Genomic DNA, 23526 nt, shown 5'->3' with positions numbered 1-23526 from the left:
GGAATTCAACTCTTAATTTAAAGTACCCTTAAACATTTGTACTGTTGAACTCTGATACGCTTAGAATTTCCGCACGATTGCCCTCTTGAACATTTGAACACTTGGACATCTGTATTCTTAAAAAGACTCTTGAGATGATTGAGACTCTTCGGTTCGGGTCAGAAAGCACAAACCCCCGGGGCAATGTAAGAAACGTGTCGGTTGATCCAACTTATTTTTATACTCTGAAGTTCGGTGGTTCTTTACTTCTCAATAATACAATCCTTCTTTTTATGCGAAGCATTAAACTGTTTCATACTTCTTGAGAAATCACCGGCCTGGTTGTCGAACTCCTGTCATATTGTACTCTTGTCAAAAGGTATAAATCTTCAAAAAACACACGTATCAGTTGATCAGATTTATTTTGATTGTACTCTTATAGCCTTGCATTCTTCTTATTTAACTTTTTTAAAGTTTAAGGTGTGTAGACTTTGTAGTTTTCAACATTACTATTCTTATCCTTTTCTTTATGAGATGATAATTAAAACATTTTGAGAAACGGAAAGCACCGACCTGGTACTATCGAGTCACAAAATTGACTTTCGAAATCATGTTCATTATTCATACTGCACTGCTAAAAACCCGGTTTAATCCACCTAGTAGTGAAATGAGACATTTTTTTTCCACTGTTCATTATATTGTAGAATTAATTTTATATAAGATTTCAAAAGATATTTATAATTTTCTCAGTCAGTACCTTTAGTCAAACGAGTTGTTTCTAAAAATGCCGGCAATGAAAATTTCAACTCTCAAAAAAGGTAAGCTAAAATGGTGACTTCAAGAAGCATTGCCCCAAAGACCCAATGAAATCAAAAGCCTCTTTTTTGTCATTTTATCAGTGAGGGAATCGTAAGCTCGAAAACGATCGATTACAAGTTACAAGTTGATTGGAACTAGAGAACTGTAACTAGCCGGGCCTCTGACACCTCCTGCTTTTTTGAGGGTTAAAAACAAATCGTTTGCATAAAAGTATTGAATAAGAAAACTGCTTTGCTTGCTCAATGTTTACTCAAGCAACTAGGGATTGGAGCGCTGGATATGCGAGAGAAATACGCATTGTATTGATTGAGTCGAATATATTGTATGTGGAAATTCTTGTTTCGGTACAAATCAAATATAGCCCACAAATTCTAGCTGAAAGTTTTGGATACAAAAATACGAATACTACAGACTAGATGCGAAAGCTACAAACTCACTGATGGCTATAGACTGATTACGTGGGGTCATTAGACAGTCCAGAAAAAAATGAAATTTTGAAAACTCAATCGGCTCACCTTTGAATCGATTTCTAGTCTCACTAGGAGTATCTGATTTAGCAATATTAAGATTGGTATGATAATAGCAATTTTGTGGAAGATAATGAACGTTATTTCAAAGAGCAAAACGTTTTCTCGTGGCTCCAGATGCATTATAGATTTTCAGTTTACATTGTATCCGGATTGCGTTGTCTCCTAAATACTGCGCTCTCAAAAGCGGCAATAAAACAGTTCGGAGGTGCCTAATATTCGGCATACTATATATCGGTTCGACTGTTTCATAGATACAAGAACTTAAATAAATTGATTTGAATTCGACTATAGCTACTCATTTTGATAGATTAGATATAGAAAGTTTAGTAAATCATCAATGTTATGCCGATAGTTAAATGAAAAATAAAAAATTAAATTTTTGGTTGAGAGTATGAAAGCATTGCACGTATCCAATCCATACGTGAATGTATTGTGAATGATTGCGATCGTTGAATGTACGTAACGTTCTTAAACTGGGTCATTGGATGTGCGGTGGGGCTATCACCTTCCGTCGCCTGCGCGTAACAAGGTTTACATATATGAATGAACAAATAAATGCAGAAAGCTCAGCTGGCTTTGTTACTAACGAGATCTCAACAACCAATCCAATGATCCATCTGAATTTTTCAGGAAAATGCTATAAGAAGCTAATTCTCCTCGGATACAAGAAACGTCTGTTTCCCCTTCCCAAATGGACGCCTGAGCTCTTGTACTGTTGAACTCTTGCAATTTTGTATTCTTGAGATCCTTCCATATTGTACTCTTGTCACAAAGCAACAATTTCCGAACAACCTACGCATGAGTTAAAACAATTTATTTGGACTTTTCTAATGTTACTTTCTCAAAATGTAGGCTGTGCAGCTCCTAATATTACTATTCCAATTCGTTTCTTTATGAGAAGTTCTATTATTTTGTAGAATTAATTTAATAGAAAATTCCAACAGATTTTTATGGTTTTATCAGTCGGTTAACTTTTAAACGAAAGATTTGTTTTAAAATGCTGAAAATAGGAGTTTTAAAAGTAAATCGTTTGAATTAAATTTTCAGATGCACAAACTGATAATATCCGTTGATATTTGTTTTGTTTCTTTAGTGTTTATTCGACTAACTAGGGATTGAAGCGTTAAATATGCGAAGTGAATACGCATTATTTCGGCTGAGTGGAATGCGTATTACATCTGTTAATTCTTCTGCCAATGAAATTAAATATTGCAAATGAAGTTTGCAGTGAAAGTTTTTGATACAAAAATAACATCTGTTCGTAAGGTTTTTCGACTAAATTCAGGCGTTTATTATACTGCATAAAAAACACAAACATGTCAAACAATACCTTTATAACAGTTAACTGTATTTCTACTGCATAGTCAAACTCATATTTCGCGATTTGAAATGTACAAAATGTACAAGCTGCATTTATGTAAATCGGTCGCCAAACTATTTAAACGACTCTGTACGAAAGAAATTCTAAAGTGTTCTAAGATAAACCAATATTAGGTAATTTTTTTTCAATACTTAGAAGGATTATCAAAAAAAATTCGGTCGCCCAATAGAGTGTAGTGCCCGCACAAAATAAAATGTTCTGCCAAATGCTAAAAATAATGTTGAACACCGAACACGATAATTGGCAACGAAAAATTTAGAATATCAAGCTCGACTGTAAACTGAAGTTAGACGACGTAATTCATCAAAACCACAAACGAACACCAAAATAAACAGTCAAACAGTTCGAAAGAAATACCAATTTGCTACCGTACATTTCACGGTAAACACTTTGCGAATGGAAAACAACGATGTTAAATATGCCAGTCAATCGGAATACGAGCCGAAGGTGTTGGTGTAGGCGACCTTTTTCTGGGAAGGCTATTTCAGTACCTCTTAAAATTTAGGACTCCTAAACTCTTGGACATCTCGACACTTTGATTATTCTGTCTTTGGATATTCATGCTCTTGGCTTTTAAGGTTTTTAGACTCGTGAGCTTCTTGGACTCGAAATCAAAGATTCAAGATTTATGGACTCTTGTAGGGGAAACCGAGGTGAGTTTTAACTGAGGAGAGCTGAAACAGTGCCCATTTCTATCGAAACAATATCGTTAGGAATCCGGCAATGACAAGATGTACCATAAAACTGTTTAGCTCTCCTCGGTTACAACACACTTCTTGCCCTTCCCAAACGGACGATTTTAGACTCTTCTGGGACTCTTGCACTCTTGGTCACGAAGAATCTTGGGTTCTTAGACTCTAAAGCAATTGAATTTCTGTACAGTTGGAATCTTAGACTCTTGAATTCGTCAACTCTCAGATCCTTGGATTCTTCGACTCTTGCACTATAGGACTATTGGGCTTTTTGGAATCTTGAACACTAGATACTTTTAGACTCTAGGGCCTATTTTTAACTCTTGGAGTCCTGTACTCTTGGACACTTTGTTAAAAATCTGTTTTAGTCTACGTAGCAGGGAGAACAAATAATTTTTAAACCTGTCTAAGATTTTTGGACTCTCGAACTCAAAATTTCAACTCTAGGACTCTCGAAATCTTTAACTGTTTTGCTCTTGGACACTTTGCCGCTTGTGCTCTTGCGTTTTTAGATTTTTGGACCCGAACTATGTTTAGACTCTTGAACTGTTGAACTTGGGTTCTCGACGCATATTATCTTATAATTTTGGACGTTCAAGCTACAGGAATCTTGGACTCTGGAGCTCAGATTCTTATTAGGACATACTGGACATTTATGCTCTTCGACTACAGGACCTTTGGACTCATGGACTCTTGAAATCATCGTGTTATGGACTATTTTTTCGATGAAAATTTTAACATTTTCCTCTTGTAAAGGATTCGAAAAAGATCTAACCCTATGTGCGGAAGTTGGAAGCTAAGCTCAGGCGAGCTACGAACCTACTTCCCAGCTACATTATGACCTCCTCACCTCTTGAACGATTGTACTCTTGGACCGGTGCGCTATGGGGCTCTTGGATTCCTGGACTCCACAACTTTTGGATCCTTGGACTCTACGACTCTTGAACTCGTGGATTTTAGGACTCAAGGACTCTTGGGCTCGCGTACTGTTGAACGACTGAGGGATTTATGGATGATTGCACTTTTGGGTGCGTAGGTGCCTGGACTGTTCAACTCTAGTTCTTTTGCTGGATTTTTTAACTTTACATCTCTTGTCCTTTCAGACAGGAAAAATATTGGGTTCTTTAACTTTTAGACAATTGAAGTCCTATACATACGGAATCTTCAGATCTTCAGCTCATTGACTCGTCGGTTCTTTGACTCTTGGAGTCATCGGCTCTTGAACTCTTGTATTCCTAAATTTTTCAACTCCATTTCTTAGCCTATTCAGAGCTTGGACACTTTGATTACTATGTTCTTAGATTTTTAGATTTTTGCGCTAGAACGACCTTCGGAGCTTTGGACTGTTGAACTTTTAATCGATCTCTTAAACCTTTGGGAAGTCTTCGATCCAAGAGATAACTGTACATGTTCAGACTTCTTCAATTCTTGGACGTGTAGCATCTTATACAGCTGAACTCTTAAGCAATTTTAATCATAGACTGTTGGTCTCTTGAACTTTTTTACTTCTAGGTTCTTGGTATTTTGAACTCTTCGACTCATGATTATTGAACTATTGTAGTAGTGTAAGGATCCTTGGACAGTTATACTTAATAGAATCATGGGATCTTGATCATTTCGACTCTTGAACTCTAGAGATCTTGGCTCTTGGACTGTTGTAACTCCAGTTATAAAGGATGTTCCACATTATATTGCAGCACGGAAAAATCGCTGTAAAAATTACCTGGTGGACCGATCCTTTTCAAGCTTTCAGAAAATATAACCCATTAGTAGGTCCGCTCAGAATACCGTAGGGCCCTCGTGTTGCTTCAACAAGGGAGCAGACGCTTCTGGAGGCACTCCTTGACGTAGATCTCCCCGTTTACAGTCTCGGCGCGCTCCGTTTGCTACATGAACAGATCGCTTGCCAAATCATGTATTTATAGTTTATGCTTCCTTACTTCCTCCAAAACATCAAATTTGTGCTGGATGGTGAAGAACAGCAACCCCTGGAAGCTGCCGGAAGTCCGCCTTGACGTGAGTTTCATCATTCGTGATGATACAATGAGTTCTTGCAGCTGCGTGTCAAGTTTCCAGGGGCGTGACTTCCTCATCGCAATTTTGGCGTTCGTCACGATTTGGAGCCTTCTGCACTTCCTACGTATGCAGTCCCTCCCGGTCTTTGTCTTTCTGAACGGATGACTTCGATATAGTCAACTTTTTGGCTACATCCCTGACCGAAGCATTGGGATTCCGCTTAAACACTTTCACTACACGCTTGTTATCCTGATAACTAAAAGAACATCCATTCTGACCGTATTTCTCCTACCGTTCGATGCTCAGACTGTAGTAGTAACGTTAAATCACACGACTCACCGTTGACTACACGATTCCGAGTTGTTTTCTGATGTCCCGATGAGAGCGTTGAGGATTTCCCAGGTGTTTGCGAAAATTATTTCGAGACGTTGCTTTTCGGGTGACGCCATTTTTTTCAAATTTTCGAAAAACTGGCGGCGATAAAAATTCAGTGTAAATAATACACTCTAAACTACCTAAATTTTTAAGAGAAAATACCCGATGGATAATTTTTTGCAGCGTTTTTCGTGGTGCATTTTGCTCCAAATTTGAGGAAAATAAAAGTTTTCGATTCCATTCATTCCGAATAAAAGCTTTGTGATTTTCTAGAGAATTATCAAAGATTCGATATATGATTCTAATAAGCCCTTCTTGGTAGCTAATCTAAAATAAACAAATGACATTACTATCGACTACCCTTTTTCAAAGATGTACCGCGTATAAGTACCTACCAATGAAATTGAAATCGACGGCGTGGTCATCGAGATGAGTTTGGTTTGCGCGAATCTGCTAAAGCTCGGGGTTAGTTGTAACCCTTTACTTTCGCCGGTGAAGACTGTAAACGATTCTGCATTCAACGTCAGTCACAACTAACGTAAAGAAACTGGAAAACATGGACTTCTAGTCTCGTTTTGTTTCTTAATTAATATTTCACTTCGCTAACAGAAGGCCGAATGAGGTATCACTTGAAAACAAATGATATTGTGTTGCGCCTTTCAAAGTAATCTATTCGCGATGATTTTTTGTCTATCCTGAGCGTAGGGACGGCAAGATTCTGGGGCCTCTGGCCTTAGCGCAGCGTTTCCATTCGTAAAGACGGCACTTTCTTGGATGGTGGAATCTTCTCCGATAGCGAGTAAGGTAGCAGCAGTGAACGATCGACGCAGAACAGAAAGTATAGTTTTTTTTTTTTTATTCATTTCGTTTATTTGATAGGCACAAATGCGTTAGCTTGGCGGTGCCGAATTCTTTTGTTTTTACATTTTGAATATCTTAAAACTAGGAGGTTATAATGTTGAAATATTTTTTTTATAACAGAGAAAAAATTTACAGCTATCTTAAGACTAGAAAAAAAAAATTCTATATATAAGAGAGGGGGCAAAAGATTTTTTTTTATGAAAAATTTTAAAACAAGGAATTCAATAGTAATAGTTTTTTAGGAAATATTTACAGTTATCTTAAAACTAACAATATAGTTTGGTACACAAAAGGGGGAACAAATATTTATGAAAAATTTCACAGATGTTTTAAAACTAGGGATACAATTCTATTTACAAGATGGGGGACAATAGTTTTAACAAAGAGTAGAAATTACAACTATCTTAAAACTAGGAATACGGAATACAAATTTGATTTTTTATCGGATACTTATGCTTGGTCATTTCCAAAATCGGTGTAGAAGTAGTTGTATCAAGGACAGGGGAGAGAAGGCGTAGATGGTGACCGGTAGAGAAGGGCAAAACTTGCAACTTTCGGGCAAACGGGAGATCAGCGAAACAAATTTGCGCCTCAGTCTAGTAGGTCGGATTGGCGGATGGTATTCTTCGGACCCGCGGGGAATCCTTCAAAGGGGATCCTTCGGACCTCGAGTCGCTCTCGCTTCAGATTCCGTAGTGATAAGGGCGACGGCGGTTACATAGTGGCAGTCTGAAGCTTATCGGTTCCACACGGCAAGAGGAAACTTCTAAAAACGAGAAATAAAAAGAGAGGGGCTAAATTGGGATATTTATCGTTTTTATGAAAGTATAAATAAGGGACATATAGGGGAAATCACGATTTGCCAGCATATCTCGGACTGGGACATTGGGTGGTCTACCTCGGGCCCGAAGGGAATCCTTTAACTGAGACCTGGCGTCCAAATACCCGGCGCATACCCAGACAACGTGCTCGATGTCATGATAGCCCTCGTCACAAGCGCACAGACTACTCTCCGCAAGCCCAATACGCCGCAAATGTGCATCTAAGGTGTAGTGGTTGGACATAAGTCGGGACATTACACGAATAAAATCCCGACCCACATCCATCCCCCCGAACCAAGGCTTCGTTGATACCTTTGGGATAATCGAATGTAGCCATCGTCCAAGTTCCCCGTTGCTCCACGAGGTTTGCCAACTGTTGAGCGTCCTCTGACGACAATTACTAAAAAATTCGTTGAAGCAGATTGGTCTTTCGTATATGTCACCATTTAATGCGCCCACCTTTGCTAATGAGTCGGCCTTTTCATTGCCCGGGATAGAACAATGAGAGGGGACCCAAACAAAGGTAATCTGATAAGATTTTTCAGATAACGTACACAAGGACTCCTGTATCTTCCCCAGAAAATACGGTAATTGCTTTTTAGGCTTCACCGCACGAAGAGCCTCGATAGAGCTGAGGCTGTCCGAAACGATGAAGTAGTGATCTGTGGGCAGAGTGTCGATGGTCCCAAGGGTGTACTGAATTGCAGCTAACTCTGCGACGTAAACTGAAGCGGGATCATTGAGCTTGAATGAAGCGGTGATAGTATTGTTGAAGATACCGAAGCCAGTGGACCCATCGAGATTTGATCCGTCAGTGTAGAACATTTTGTCACAGTCGACTTCTCGGAATTTATTATAAAATATATTGGGGATCACTTGAGGGCGTATATGGTCCGGGATTCCACGAATCTCTTCCTTCATGGATGTGTCGAAGAATACAGTAGAATCAGAAGTATCTAGGAAACGGACACGGTTGGGATTGTACGAAGAAGGATTGATGCTCTGTGCCATGTAGTCGAAGTACAAGGACATAAAACGGGTTTGAGAATTAAGCTCGACGAGCCTATCGAAATTTTGAATCACCAACGGGTTCAGAATGTCGCATCGGATGAGCAATCGATATGAGAGTTCCCAAAATCGATTTTTTAGCGGAAGAACGCCCGCCAGCACTTCGAGACTCATCGTATGGGTCGAGTGCATGCAACCCAAGGCAATGCGCAAGCAACGATACTGGATTCTCTCCAGTTTGATGAAGTGTATGTTCGCAGCGGAGCGGAAACAGAAACACCCGTACTCCATCACCGACAATATCGTTGTTTGGTATAACCTGATCAGGTCTCCTGGGTGAGCACCCCACCATGTTCCAGTTATTGTTCGGAGAAAATTGATCCTTTGTTGGCATTTCTGTTTCAGATACCTAATGTGACATCCCCAGGTACCTTTAGAGTCGAACCAGACCCCGAGATATTTAAATGTGAAAACCTGGTTGATCGTTGCACCCATTAATAAAAGCTGGAGTTGCGCCGGCTCTCGCTTCCTAGAAAAAACAACCAACTCAGTTTTCTCCGTGGAGAACTCAATACCCAGCTGAAGAGCCCAAGCAGACAAATTGTCCAAGGTATTTTGTAATGGTCCTTGCAAGTCGGCAGCTTTGGGCCCTGTAACAGAGACCACCCCGTCGTCTGCAAGTTGCCTTAGCGTGCATGAATTGGCAAGACAATCGTCAATGTCATTCACGTAAAAATTGTAGAGCAGAGGACTTAGACATGAGCCCTGGGGAAGACCCATGTAGCTAAATCGCGATGTTGTTAAATCGCCATGCGAAAAGTGCATGTGCTTTTCAGACAACAGGTTTAGCAAAAAGTTATTTAAAATTGGTGAAAGACCATGCTGGTGCAGCTTCTCTGACAGAATGTTGATAGAAACTGAGTCAAAAGCCCCCTTAATATCCAAGAAGACTGATGCCATCTGCTCTTTGTTGGCATAGGCCATTTGGATTTCTGTAGAAAGCAACGCAAGGCAATCGTTCGTCCCTTTGCCTTTGCGGAAGCCAAATTGTGTATCTGACAGTAAGCCATTTGCTTCAACCCAATTGTCGAGGCGAAACAAGATCATTTTCTCGAACAACTTCCTAATAGAGGACAGCATTGCAATCGGCCGATACGAGTTGTGGTCGGAGGCTGGTTTTCCTGGTTTTTGGATGGCGATGACCTTCACTTGCCTCCATTCATAAGGGACAATGTTACCCTCAAGAAACTTGTTAAATAAATTCAACAAGCGCCTTTTTGCAGTGTCAGGCAGATTCTTCAGCAAGTTGAATTTGATTCTGTCTAACCCTGAGGCGTTATTGTTGCACGATAAGAGAGCAAGTGAGAACTCCACCATCGAAAACGGTGTTTCGTTCGCGGTATCGGGAGGAGACGCGGCGCGGCACGTTTTCTGTACCGGGACAGAGTCCGGACAGATCTTCTTGGCGAAAGCGAATATCCAACGGTTTGAATATTCCACGCTCTCGTTGGTACTATTACGGTTACGCATACGTCGAGCCGTACCCCAAAGAGTGCTCATCGCTGTTTCTCTCGTTAACCCGTCGACGAACCGGCGCCAATAACTGCGTTTTTTGGCTTTCATTAGACTCTTCATTCGCTTTTCTAACGACGCGTACTGTTGATAGCTAGCGGGTAACCCGTCTTCCCGGAAGGCCTTATATGCAGTGGACTTCTCCGCGTACAGCTCTGAGCACTCTTTATCCCACCACAGGGTGGGAGACCGTCCATGGGTATTCGCGCTGGGTACTGGTTTAGTCTGAGCTTGATTCGCACTGTCGAGAATCAAGCCAGCCAAAAACCTGTACTCTTCCTCCGGAGGAAGTTCTTGAGTGGATTCGATTTTAACGGATATCGCGGTCGCGTAACTCTTCCAATCAATGTTCCGTGTGAGGTCATACGAGACATTGATTGTTTCCGATGGTCTTGAACCGTTAGCAATTGAAATCACGATAGGCAAATGATCGCTACCGTGGGGATCAGGGATCACCTTCCACATGCAATCTAACTGTAGCGATGTCGAGCAAAGCGATAAATCCAACGCGCTTGCGCGTGCTGGTGGTGTAGGAATCCGCGTCATTTCTCCCGTGTTTAAGATGGTCATGTTGAAATTATCGCAAAGATCTTGGATTAATGTTGATCTATTATCATCATGAAGGCAGCCCCATACCGTACCGTGCGAGTTAAAGTCTCCCAGAACTAGCCGCGGTGCCGGTAAGGATTCCGTGATATTACAAAGCGTTCGGTGCCCTACCGAGGCTCTAGGAGGAATGTAGATGGAAGCAATGCAAAGGTCTTTACCTTTGATTAAAACTTGACAAGCGACAATTTCAATGCCTGGTGTCGAAGGGAGGTTAATTCGGTTGAAAGAATAGCACTTGTTGATCCCCAAAAGTACTCCTCCATAGGGGTTTTCTCGATCCAGACGAATTATATTAAAGTCGTGGAAGTTGAGATTTATATCGGAAGTTAACCAAGTTTCACATAATGCGAAAGCATCACATTTTAAACTATTTAGTAAAAATTTAAAGGAATCGATTTTCGGGAGGATACTTCTGCTGTTCCACTGTAGAACAGTGATCGAATCGGTGACCTCGTTCGATGACTTAGCCATCGAAGGATACGATCGCTGCAAGGAGGGGCCATTTAGTAGTCAACTGCTTCAAAAATGTTTGCACTATAGGGAGAAAACGTATCAGAAGGCTTTTAAGAGGATCAGTAACATTGAAAGCTGTGAAAATTAAGTCCACTATGTCAGAAAATTTCATTAGTCCGTTACTGGACTGAGTATCTGTTTGAAAAACGGGGACACTTGGGGTTTTTGGTGTCCCTGGAAGTGGTGGGTACTCCTTGTTAGAATTAATATTTCCAAGTCCTGGAGCAAATTGCTTCGGCTTTTGTGCATCACTTCCGTTGGATTTATTGGTTGTAGATGGCGCACTCTGAGTGGACGACACCTTGGCACCCTTACGAGGCAATGTAGGGGAGGCTGGATTTCTCCTCTTCCTGGATTCCCCTGGGTTAACCAATGATGTTCCCTCTTGTGGGTCGTCAGATTCTTGCTCAACGCCAGCCAAAAGAGCAAAGGAATTTTCGGAAGGGACAGATGGCGAAGCATTCTTTAGCATTTCTGCATAAGAGTGCCTCGAGCGATCCTTAAGGGAGCGCTTAATTTTATCCCCGCGCTGCTTGTACGCCGGGCATGACTTAAGAGCATGCGGATGGCCCCCGCAGTAAATACACTTCTCAGTTTCTCCACCGCAAGCGTCATCCTCATGCTCTCCCTCGCATTTGCCGCACCGTTTTTTATTGCCACAATAAGTGGCTGTGTGGCCCAGTTGCTTGCAATTGCTGCAGTTCATTACCCGCGGTACAAATAGGCGAACAGGTAGGCGAACCTTATCCAGGAGGACATAGTTGGGAAGAGCAGATCCGGAGAAAGTCACCCGAATCGAGTCTGACGGAGAATAAGTTGTCTTATCATCTTCAGTTTTTGCGGAATACAATTGCTTGCATTCCAGAATTTTCACCTTTTGAAGTGAAGGGTCCTTAAAGCAGCCAACCCCGTACTTCAACAGGTCTTCGCACTTTAGACCCGGTTCGGCGACTATTCCATCGATCTCCACTGCCCTACAAGGCACATACACTCTGAAATGTTTCGTAAAACGCTCGCTGCGAGCAATCTGGTTTGCCTGATCGAGGTCATTTACTATAACGCGTATCTTATTGGCTCGAACACGTGTTATCTGAGCTACGGCCGGGTAGTTAGCAGTCAGCTCCCGTGATATTTCTAGAATATTGGGCGATTTCGTGTTGGGCCGGAAATACACCACCCAGGGTCCATTTGAACTGGCTGGGTATGTTTTAATACGGGGAGGACTGGGGGAATCAGGGGAGGGAGTAATATCGGGTTTATCCGGTAAATCCATGGGAATATCATTCCCATCCAATGTTCCTTCGCCCTCGGCCATTTAGGCACGAGGATAGCACGTGGTGTAAACGAGAGATGAAACTTGTATTCAGGGGAAAGGGAAAAGTAGACCGATCGGGGAAAGGGAAACGAAAGAAAGAAAAATAATACTTAGCTTATATAGCGGCGTGTCCGGCAATTCTGGTATTCACTTCACCAGCCTGGGCACCGGCGAACAAAGACTGCCTCAAACAATAGTTGACCTTCACTGACAATATATATTCTTGTTCACTTTATGCACAGCACCAGAAAACGAACTGCTTCGATCGAGAGCTCGGAGAGTTATGAAAGTATAGTTATAGCAGCTTGGAAGCGATGTCATTTGATTCTGTATACCCTTTATGTGCGCGAAATACTTGCTTGGCAGTTTTCAAATTATAAGTTTGTTAAATTTTTCGAGTGGGTAATGGAGGTCACAACCGTTTAGGTAGTGCGGGCTCCAAATCATCGAACAATTCTCTAGAGATGACCGGACTTTGGAACAGTATCTACTCTTTTGGCAGTATATATCCGTGAATGATTTGGCAGCACGGAAAATGAACCCCAGATTTTGTTACCAATATGAAACATGTTGCTTGAAAGTGAGTTTAGCATGTAACATCATTCCAAGACCCTTCAGGGAACATTCTCGCGGAATAAACAGTCCTGAGAGGTTATAGTCGAAATTAATAGATTTTCTTTTCCTCGAGAAGGTGATTGCAGAATATTTTGCAGGATTTCGAATCATTCGCTTATCGATACACCGCTCGCTAAAGACATCGAATTGTTTCTGCAAGATGTGTGCATTTGCCTAAATCTTGATACGGTTGAATATCTTGAGATCATTGGCGTACGACAATCGTGGTCTTCTGAATCTGTAATTCACATCGTTGAGGTAAAGCAGAAATAGTAGTGGTCCGAGGAGGCTTCCCTGTGGGATGCCAGACGTAGTTGCAAACATTTCAGAATGATCGTTGTCTATGTTCATGCTAAGTTGACGGTCTACAAGATATGACTAACCCCAACGCAAGAGTGATCAATTGAATCCAAGTTTAGCTAATTTGGCGATGACGATATCGTCATTGATTCGTTCAAAAGCTGATCATCGTCAATTTGTGGCGCTGTATCTCGGGCGCTGACGAACCACAGATCTAAAGTGCGGCCGTTCTCATTTTTGATGCTGTTGATCTGTTGAAGCGTGGTCGTGCTGAAACTATCTAAAATATCCGCTGAGAGCTGATCACCATTTTATTGCTGCTAGATTCAAATCGCCTAGGATAATGATTTCACCAGCACGTCAATCAACGAGGTTCCTGTCTGGCGGGAAGAATACAACACACATATACAAAGTTCGGTTTTTTTTACTTTATTGCTGTCACCACTTGTTCGACAGTTTTCCATTCGTTCTTAAGTTGTGTCGAACTTTGAGTCCAACACGCACAGCTAATAGAACACCTCCACCTGAAGTTTTACCGCTGCTGAGAGGACAGCGATGGCATCGCAGGACTTTGTAACCAGGGCAAAAGTACAATAATACAAAATACAATAATACAAGAGTCCAACAAAAGAGTTCAAGAGCCCAAGATGGAAGGCGTCCAAAAGTTCAAGAAAAGTTCAAAAGTGTCAAAATGCAAGAGCAGCAAAGTCGAAAAGTTCAAGAGCTCAAAAGTCCAAGACCTTAAGAGTTTAAGAGTGGAAAGTGAACAAGTGACCAAAAATCTAAGTGTCCAAAAGTACAATAATCCAAGAGTCAAAGAATCGAAGAGTTTGAGTACCTAAAAGTTGAACAGTTGAAGAGCCCAACATTTCAAGAATCTAGAAAATAAATTGATTAGGTATCTTAGAGCCGAAGATTCTACATTTTTAAAAATTGAAGCATCCAAAAGTCCAAAAATTTCACGCTCCCAAAAGTCCTAGTGGTTAAGAGTTCAAAACTACAAAGGTCTTACGCACCCAAACGTCTAAAATGCAAGAGCACAATAGACTATGTGTGGACGTGTGCAAAAGCGCGAGATTTCAAGAGTCAAAGAGTTCAAAAATACAAGAACCCTAGAATTCAAAAGACAAACTATTCAAGAGTTCAAGAGTCAAAAACTCAATGACTCCACGAACTTAAAAGATGAAATTCCAAAAGTCTAAAATTGCCTGAGTACAAAAGTCGAAGTGTCCTTGTGCCCAAATGTCGAAGAGTAGTTTTGTTCAAGAGTCAGAGTGTTCAAAAGTACAAGAAACCAATAATGCAAGAGACCTCTGAGACCATAAACCCAAGTGTCCAACAGTCGAAGAATATAACAACCCAACAATCGTAGAGTCCAAGATTCTAAAAGACTGAATTCAATACTGCCATCGTTTAGCTGATAGTAACTGCGATTGTTATAACCTGTTAAAAAAAGTTAATGCTTTGATCAAAAAGAAATAGTACAGTAGGCGATGAGTTTAAGAGTCCTGTACTCTAAATGTCTAGAAGCTCAAGAACACAAATGTCCAACACCTCAGGATTCTAAGCACCCAAGTGCCAGTGACAATTTGACTTATTAATATTTAAATTGTACTGCTACAAGAGTTTTCGAATGCAATATATATATATATATATATATATATATATATATATATATATATATATATATATATATATATATATATATATATATATATATATATATATATATATATATATATATATATATATATATATATATATATATATATATATATATATATATATATATATATATATATATATATATATATATATATATATATATATATATATATATATATATATATATATATATATATATATATATATATATATATATATATATATATATATATATATATATATATATATATATATATATATATATATTCCACTCAGCCGAAACAATGCGCATACCCCACGCATATGCAACGATCCATTCCCTAGTTGGTTGAATAAACATTTAGTACTTTAATGTTCATATTTTTTAATATTTCAATTGCTATATCGTTATCAAATCGTTTACCTAAAATCTAAGAACATAGTAATCAAAGTGTCCAAGCTCTGAGTAGGCAAAGAAATGGAGTTGAAAAATTTAGGAATACAAAAGCTCAAGAGCCGATGACTCCAAGAGTCAAAGAACCGATGAGTCAATGAGCTGAAGATTTTATGTATCTAGGAACTCAATTGCTCTAGAGTCCAAAAACCCACTATTTTTCGTGTTTGAGAGGACAAGAGTTAAAAAGTCGCAAAATCTAACTTTGCAAAAGAACTAGAGTTCAACAGTCCAGGCGTTTATGTACCCAAAAGTACAATCGTCCATAAATCTCTCTGTCGTTCAATATTACACGAACCCAAGAATACAAGAGTCCTCGAGTCCTAAAATCCACGAATTCAAGAATCGTAGAGTCCAAAGATCCAAAAGTTGTGGAGCTCAAGAATCCAAGAGTCCCAGATCCCAACGGTCCGAGAGTGGTTCAAGAGGTGAAGAGGTCATCATAATGTAATTGGGAAGAATGTTCGTAGCTCGCCTGAGCTTAGCTTCCAACATCCGCACATAGAAGTAGACCTTTTTCGAATCCTTTACAAAAGCTAAATGTTAAAATCTTTGTCGAAGGAAATTCAAAAGTCGATGAGTTTAAGTGTCCCTGATTCCAAAAGTTCAGGAGTCCAAGAGCACAAATGTCCAGTATGTCCAAATATAAGAATCTGAGCTCCAGAGTCCAAGATTCCAAAGGTCTAAGAGACCTGGAGCTTGAAAGTCCCAGATTATAAGATAATATGCGTCGAGAACCCAAGTTCAACAGTTCAAGAGTCTAAAGATGTTTCGGGTTAAAAAATCTAAAAACGCAAGAGCACAAGGGGTGAAGTGTCCAAGAGTACAACAGTTCAAGATTTCGAGAGTCCTAGAGTCGCAATTTTGAAGACCTCAATATTCTAAGAGCTAATAAGTTCAAGAGTCCAAAGGTCCACAGATTCAATATCTAGTAATCCAAATGTTCCGGAGTCCGAGACTCCAAAAACCTTAGAGTAGAAGAGTTTAGGATTTCAATATGGTAAGAGTCTGGCAACACAATTGCTAATAAGTTCAATTGCTCAAGAATTTCCGCGTAGTGAAGAAAAAGACTTCAGAAGTTCGAAGGCCCAAAAATCTCAAATTTGCGTCAGTTGCACTTAGAGTTCCCGTAGTTGAGAAGTGAGGTTGAGATTATTCTGAATCCTTTACAAGTAGTAAATATTATACATTGGTAGAAAAAATAGTTCAAAAGACGATGAGTTCAAGAGTCCATGATTCCGAAAGCTCAGTACCCCAAGGGCTCAAATGGCCAACATCCCAGGATTCTGTCCATTATCCAAGAGTTCAAGTATACAAGTACGAGAATCTGGGTCCAAGAGCATAAGAATCTGGTAGTTCAAGAATCCAAGGTTGCAAAAGATCTTGGAGATTGGAAAGTCCAAGATCATAAGATTCTAAGCGTCAAGACCCGATCCTGCTGACATTCGACTGTTCAAGAGTCTAAAGACTCTAAGTCTAAAAGCTTAAAAACGCAAAAGTGTAAGTGTTAAAGTGTTCAAAAGTACAACAACAACAAGATTGCAAGTGCCCAAGAAAGAGTTGAAAAGTGCAAGAGTCCACGGGTCGTTAGAACCAAAGAGTTCAATAGTTTAATATTCCAAAAGATCTAAAGAGTCGAATAGCCCAAATACCTTAGGGTCAAGAGAATTCAAGAGCTCAATATGGCAAGAGCCTAGTAAAAGAGATCTTCAGTTCAAAGGTCCAGAATTCCAAAATTGCATTGAGTTCTACAGATTTTGAAATTCTGGGTGTTAAAGAGTTCACGATTTTAAGTACTATGGGTCCAAAATTGCAAAAGTAATGCTGATTTCGTTTTTAAATAAAAGTCGCTCTGAACTGTCATTTTTATATGAATTTGGAAATATTAGAGTGAATCTAGAGCGACTCGAATCTAAAACCGAAGTCAGCATAAGACTCCAAGAACTCAAGAGTCCAACAGTTCTAGTGCCCAGGATTCCAGTCGTCTAGTAGTCCGGTAGTTCAATGGTCTAAAAGTGAATGAGCACAAAAATCAAAGAGTTCAACTATCTACAGATACAAGACCTCAAGAGTCCAAGAGTTCCAGAATTCCAAAACCAAAGTGTCCTTATTGAGTGCAAGAGTTTAAGAGTCTAAATATGCAAGAACACAGAACCTAGTTGATTAAAACATACGTTCAAAAGCCCCGAAAGCTCCTAGAATAACTAAAATACCTAGGGTATCTCAAAATTTCCATAGCAAAACAACCTATTGCGGAAATTCTGATCAAATGTTGCTTGAATTAGAAAAACAATAAAAGTAGTTTAATTAGTAGCGGATTCGTCAGTGTTCCTGGAAATAGTGTTCTATGAAATTCCATACAACGCATTTACCTAAATACACAGTAGGCTTTGATTTATACCGTTGGATGGTTGTCAAAACAAAGAATTGGCCTGCGCATACTGCTTTTTTTCAAACTTGATTTCATAACACATTCAACCAGTGCAAAAATTTGCTTCGTCCCACGTGACGGTTAAAGATTTTTTACACGAATAACCGAAGTGTTCCAAAAATACATTTCCCGTTCACGTAATTTTCCATGCACCATGATTCCACACAGAAAACGAAACTAGGCAGTTAGTTTCGGCTCAACGACTCCCCCCCCCCCCCGGTCCAACGTAAAAGGAACTCGAAAGCATTGACCTTCTCTTAGCTCATAGCTGCTTAGCTGCTTAGGTGATGAACGAACGGTTGATGTCAGTTCAGTCAGGTCTTTGAACTGCGCTGAAATTGCAATAAAATTAATTCTGTTTCTTGCTCTCCTTCCTTCCTTCCTTTCAGAGTTTGACGGAACCACCGTCCTGTGTCGAGTGTGTGGTGACAAAGCTTCCGGTTTCCATTACGGTGTGCATTCCTGTGAAGGTTGCAAGGTAAGTTGTTACTGTCATTTCTTTATTGTAACATAAAAAAAGGTATGGAGAGCGAAGCACACAGAAATCAAGGGATGAATGACCCCTCGTACCCTCGTTTAGTTTCTGACCTTTTGATGAACCGCTAGAACATACACACGAACACACAGCCACACGCAGTAGGCGCGCACATGAAGTGGAATAAAAATTGAGCACATTGACCGACTGATGCGATGGTGGTGGCGGCCTGCTTGGATGCATGCATGCTTGCATGCATGCATGAATGCATGGCGGCGCGATGATGATGATGATGGCGATGATGACTATTATAAGTATGCTGGTTGAAGTGTCGCTTCGGTTCGGTCGGGGGGGTGTTGTAGAACGCATTCTGCCTGATGCCAATAATCGGTCGGGGTGTACCGTTTTGCTGCCGCCTCCTCGTTGCGCCAGCCACACCAACGGACACTGTACGTACACAGCGGTCTGCGGTCAGACGACGACGACGACGACGAGTTGCTTGTTGAACTGCTGACTGACTGACTGCTGATGGCATGCGAAGAATTATTAACACACAAAGCGCGCTCTGGTCGATGATGACGATGAGTGTGTGGTGAAGCACCCGGGGTGAATGGATGGAAATACCCTTGAATGAATCACATTGCTGGTGTGTTGTTTTGAAACTGGCCTTTAGTGGAATGCTTCTCGTTTTTTTTTTCTTCTTCCCTCTCCGGCTCAGTTCGGTCGGTAGTTTGTTTACTGTTAAAGTTCTGTCGACGACGACGACGAGTACGACTGCAACTGCGACTACGTGTGTGCTAGAAGAAAAATCGAGGTTACGTATAACGACTGGTGTATTTTTTTTCCCTCTAACCGCCAATGATTTGATGAGCTGAGGGGGAAAGGGGGAACCAGGCAGAGCAGTGTATAGTTTCTCCTACTTTGTTTAATCACAGTTTATTGACTTCTGTACGTAGGTTAGTGACCGGCCCCGGTCGCTAGTAGTCGTTTCCAGAAGCGAACTTGCTGCTTCTCTGCTTTCCTCCTCATCGGGTTGTTTTATTTCGTGATTCTCTGGTCGGGCGGTGAGTGAAACGACGACGAGACGTTCACTTGATTGCCGGCGAAGTGGGGAGACAAGGGGAAAACAAAGGTCTTTGGCCTTGCGAGGAAGTTAGTTTCGAAACTACGAGAAAATGGAAAGGTTACTTTTGGGTGGTCAACTATGGAAAGTAGCGGCTTCAAATTGTACGACGGGAAATGGTCGGGATGGGTGGCAGTTCCCACGCAATAACTTTTCTCTCTCTCAAGTGTGTCAATTGTCCGGGGGCGATTGATGCATGCGAATATTGTTTCACGTATCAAAATCTAAGCAAGCGGTGCAAAAGTGCGTCGCCTGAATTCATAACGCGTCGTGTTTTTTCCGCTGACAGCAGCGGCTCATTCATCTGAAAATCGTTTCTAAAATTGAGTGTTGATTCTTCAATTCGGTAATTTTACAGTTTTTCTTTGGTAAACAGCGTGATGTTTGTATTCTTCATTTAGAAAGCAACGTTTCTCAGTGTGTAATTCTCGATGTTTTGTTTATTCCGTGAGAAAACATAAAATTTGGAAACATTCACTATTTCAATGAAATACCTCCCTACATTCAACTAGGTAAGTTTCTCTTTGCATTCAATGAGATAGAAACGTAAAAAGACGATAGTTGTTGTCCTATTGATGTGCCGGACTGTCAAAAATTTTCCTTTGCCTCACGCGTTCGTTCATGGCCAACTTTGTGATATGTAGTGAGTACCGCCAATTTGGTTCAAACTAATGCGCATTTTGTTTTCGATTTGAAGTCGCTCTAGATTCGTTCTAATGTTTACAAATTGCATACCAAAATGGAAGTTTCAAGCAAACCTGGAGTGTCTCAGATTTTAAATCGGAATCAGCATGAAACAACACGAATCAATAAACGCTTGTTTTGATTTCTTTTAAATTACTGATATTCGATGAAACGTGAGGCACTTATTGATTGATCGGCGGTTTAAGTCTATTACGTTTTATTAATGCAAAATATGTGAATGAGTCATTTCTGACGAATGGAACTTGGAAAATTGAAAGCTGATTAAATCCGCCGACCAAAGCACAGGGTTTTTTTTTACCAAAAAGTAGAATAAATAAAATACGCAGTTATACCAGTCCGGTTACTCATGCTTACTTGGAAAACGACTAAGGAGGGCTGGGTCAAGTACAATTCCAAACGTTAACCTAATCTTTCCATGGTTTGAATGTGGTTCTGCCACCCAGGGGAATATTTTTTGAAACAGTCTATTCCGTATGATGTGGAATGTATGTATCCTGAAAGTTGCTACTCTTGGTCATGCCAATGTCAGTGCTGGAGTTTTAAGATTTTATATTTATTATATATCAGTGGTTCGAATAATGTTAGTTAAAAACGGGAATGGAATTTTCTTAATATCAGAGATTCTGAGAAACCAAATAAGAAAGTTTGAAGGATTATTTTACGGTGCTTTGAGCAGAGCTGTTAAACGGAATGCGAAACGTTAAACCGTTACTTGAAGAGAACTCTTGAAAAATTACGGAAGAGGAGGGTGGAATTCAAGAAGATTCTTAGAGAAATATATTGCCGAGGATTTTTTCGTCGGAATAGTTTACTTAAACTTTTAAAAGTATGTTGGTAAATTGAAAATTAAAAATTGCAAATTAAAGATTCAATTTCGCAAATTTAATATTCGAAAATTCGAGAAATCTAAAAGTTTCGTATTTTCGAAAAGCCGAATTTTGGAATTTTAGAGTTTTCGAATCTTTGAATTTTTGTATTCTCAAATTTCGAATACTTAAATTATTGAATTTTCACAATAATTTAAATATTCGAAATTTGAGAATACAAAAATTCAAAGATACGAAACTTCGAAAATTCTAAGATTCTAAAAGTCGACTATTCGAAAATACGAAAACTAGAGCACTCGAAAATTTGATAATTAGAAGTTCTCATCTTGAAATAATAGGAATTTCGAAATTTTAAAAATTCGAATTATTGAAAATGTAAAAATTTAAAAATTTATGGGCTTGAAAAATTGAAGATACGAAAACACAAAAACACGAATATTTGAAATTTACAAAATTTGAAATTTGAAAATTGAAGATGCGAAAATTTGCAGATTCGAAAATTTTAAAATCCACAAATATGAGAATTTGAGTATTAAAAAATACAAAAATTTGAAAATTCAAAGATTCGAAAATTCAAATGATTGAAAAAACTTAAAAATTGAAAATTTAATAATTCGAAAAAATCGAGAATTTGTGAAACCAACACTTTGAAAATTTGAGAATTCGAAAAATCCAAGATTCTAAAATTAGAGTGCTTGAAGATTTGAATAATCGAAAATTTAAAAATTCGAAAAAACGAGAATTCAAAATCTTGAAAATTCGTGTTTCGATAATTCAAGAATTCGAAATTTTAAGTTTCGAATTCTTGAAATTTTAAGTTTCGAATTCTTGAAGTTTTTGAGATTCGAAAATCCGAAAATTCGATAATTGGAAATTCGAATATTTGAATATTTGAAGACACGAAAATTTGAAATTTCGGGAAGTCGAAAATTTGAAAATACATGACTGAAAATTCGAAAATTCTAGAATTCGAAAAAATGAGAGTTCGAAAATCCAAAAATGCGAAATACGAAAATTTTAAGATCCAAAAATTCAAATCGAAATGCGAAATTTTGAAAATTTTGTGAGTCAAAAATATTTTATGAGTCAAAAATATTTCAACATTTTGAAATTTCAAGAAGTTCAGTGACTTTAAAAATTCAAAGATTTCAATATTCACGAATTCCAGAATTTGAAAAAATGAGAGTTCAAAAATCCAAAAATGCGAAAATACGAAAATGTGAAATTTCGAAAATTTCACGAGTAAAACAATTGAAAATTCGATATTTTGGAAATTCGTAGACTCGAATGCGCGAAAATTCACAAATTCGAAATTTGAAAACTGAAGATTCGAAATTTTGGAAATTCGAATAATCTAAAGTTCAAAAATTCGCATGAGTGAATGTTTAAGAACTCGATAGTTCAAAGATTCAAAAATTCAAATATAAGGGCCACGGGCGTAGCGTAATTGGTAAATCGATTACCTTCTATGCATCTAACCTGGCTTCGATTCCTAATCCCGCACACAGGGTTAGAGATTTTTCCAAAAGAGATTTCTCTAACCCGAAAAGAGGCGAGTTACCCAAAGGTTAAAACTTCTATAATCAAAGTCCAAAAATTTGAGTATTTAAAGATTCCAAAGTTCAAACGTTAAAAAAATATTTTTCCGACATTTTAAAATTCGAGAATTCAAATACTCGAAAATTCGAGGATCGAAAATTCAAAAACTCGACTATTTGAAAATTCAAAATTTGATGTTTTGCGAATTAGAAAGTTTTAATACGAATTCAAAGGACTTCAAAAAATAGAGAACTTAAAAATTCGAAAATTAAAAATTTCGCGCGCCCAAAAATTCTAAAATTCGAAAAATTCAAAGCTTCAAAGATTCCAAAATTAGACGATCTAAAAAATGAAAAATGCAATATCTCAAAAATTTAACGATTCAAGTTTTCGAAAATAGACTATTCAAAATTTTGGAAATTTGAAGATTCGAATATTACGAAATTCGAAATTTGAGAATTCAATATTCGAAATTTCGGAAATTCGATCTATAAATCCGAAAATTTGAATAATCGAAAATTTAAAAATACGAAAATTCAAATACTCGAAAATTCATGCTTCAATAATTCAGGAATTCGAAATTTTAAGTTTCGAATATTCAAAGATTCGAAAATCTGAAAATTATATAATTAGAAAATAGAAGAAATGGAAATTGAAGTATGTTGAGAATTCGAATATTTGAAAATTTCAATATTTGAAGACAGCAAAATTTGAAATTTCGGGCAGTCGAATATATGAAAATACATGACTGAAAATTCAAAAATTCCAAAATTTATGAATTGTAGAATTCGAAAAAATGAGAGTTCGAAAATCCAAAAACGCGAAAATACAAAAATTTTAAGATCCGAAAATTCAAATAAAAAATGCGAAATTTCGAAAATTTGACGAATCCAAAATTGAAAATTTAAAATTTTTGAAAATT

General features: G+C 38.8%; 1 protein-coding gene across 3 annotated transcripts in view; it reads left to right on the top strand.

Moving 5' to 3' along the window:
* The window catches only part of LOC131690984 (ecdysone-inducible protein E75-like), a 356539-nt gene that overhangs the window by 181123 nt on the left and 151890 nt on the right, over positions 1-23526 (top strand). For all 3 annotated transcript variants that reach the window (XM_058977100.1, XM_058977099.1, XM_058977102.1), the window contains one exon: positions 18325-18413. In XM_058977100.1, the coding sequence (XP_058833083.1) occupies positions 18325-18413 (89 nt within the window). The remainder of the gene's footprint in view (positions 1-18324; positions 18414-23526) is intronic.

This window comes from Topomyia yanbarensis, chromosome 3 (genome assembly GCF_030247195.1).
Source record: "Topomyia yanbarensis strain Yona2022 chromosome 3, ASM3024719v1, whole genome shotgun sequence".
Taxonomy (NCBI): Eukaryota; Metazoa; Arthropoda; class Insecta; order Diptera; family Culicidae; genus Topomyia; species Topomyia yanbarensis.
This window is presented reverse-complemented; position numbering and strand designations above follow the sequence as displayed.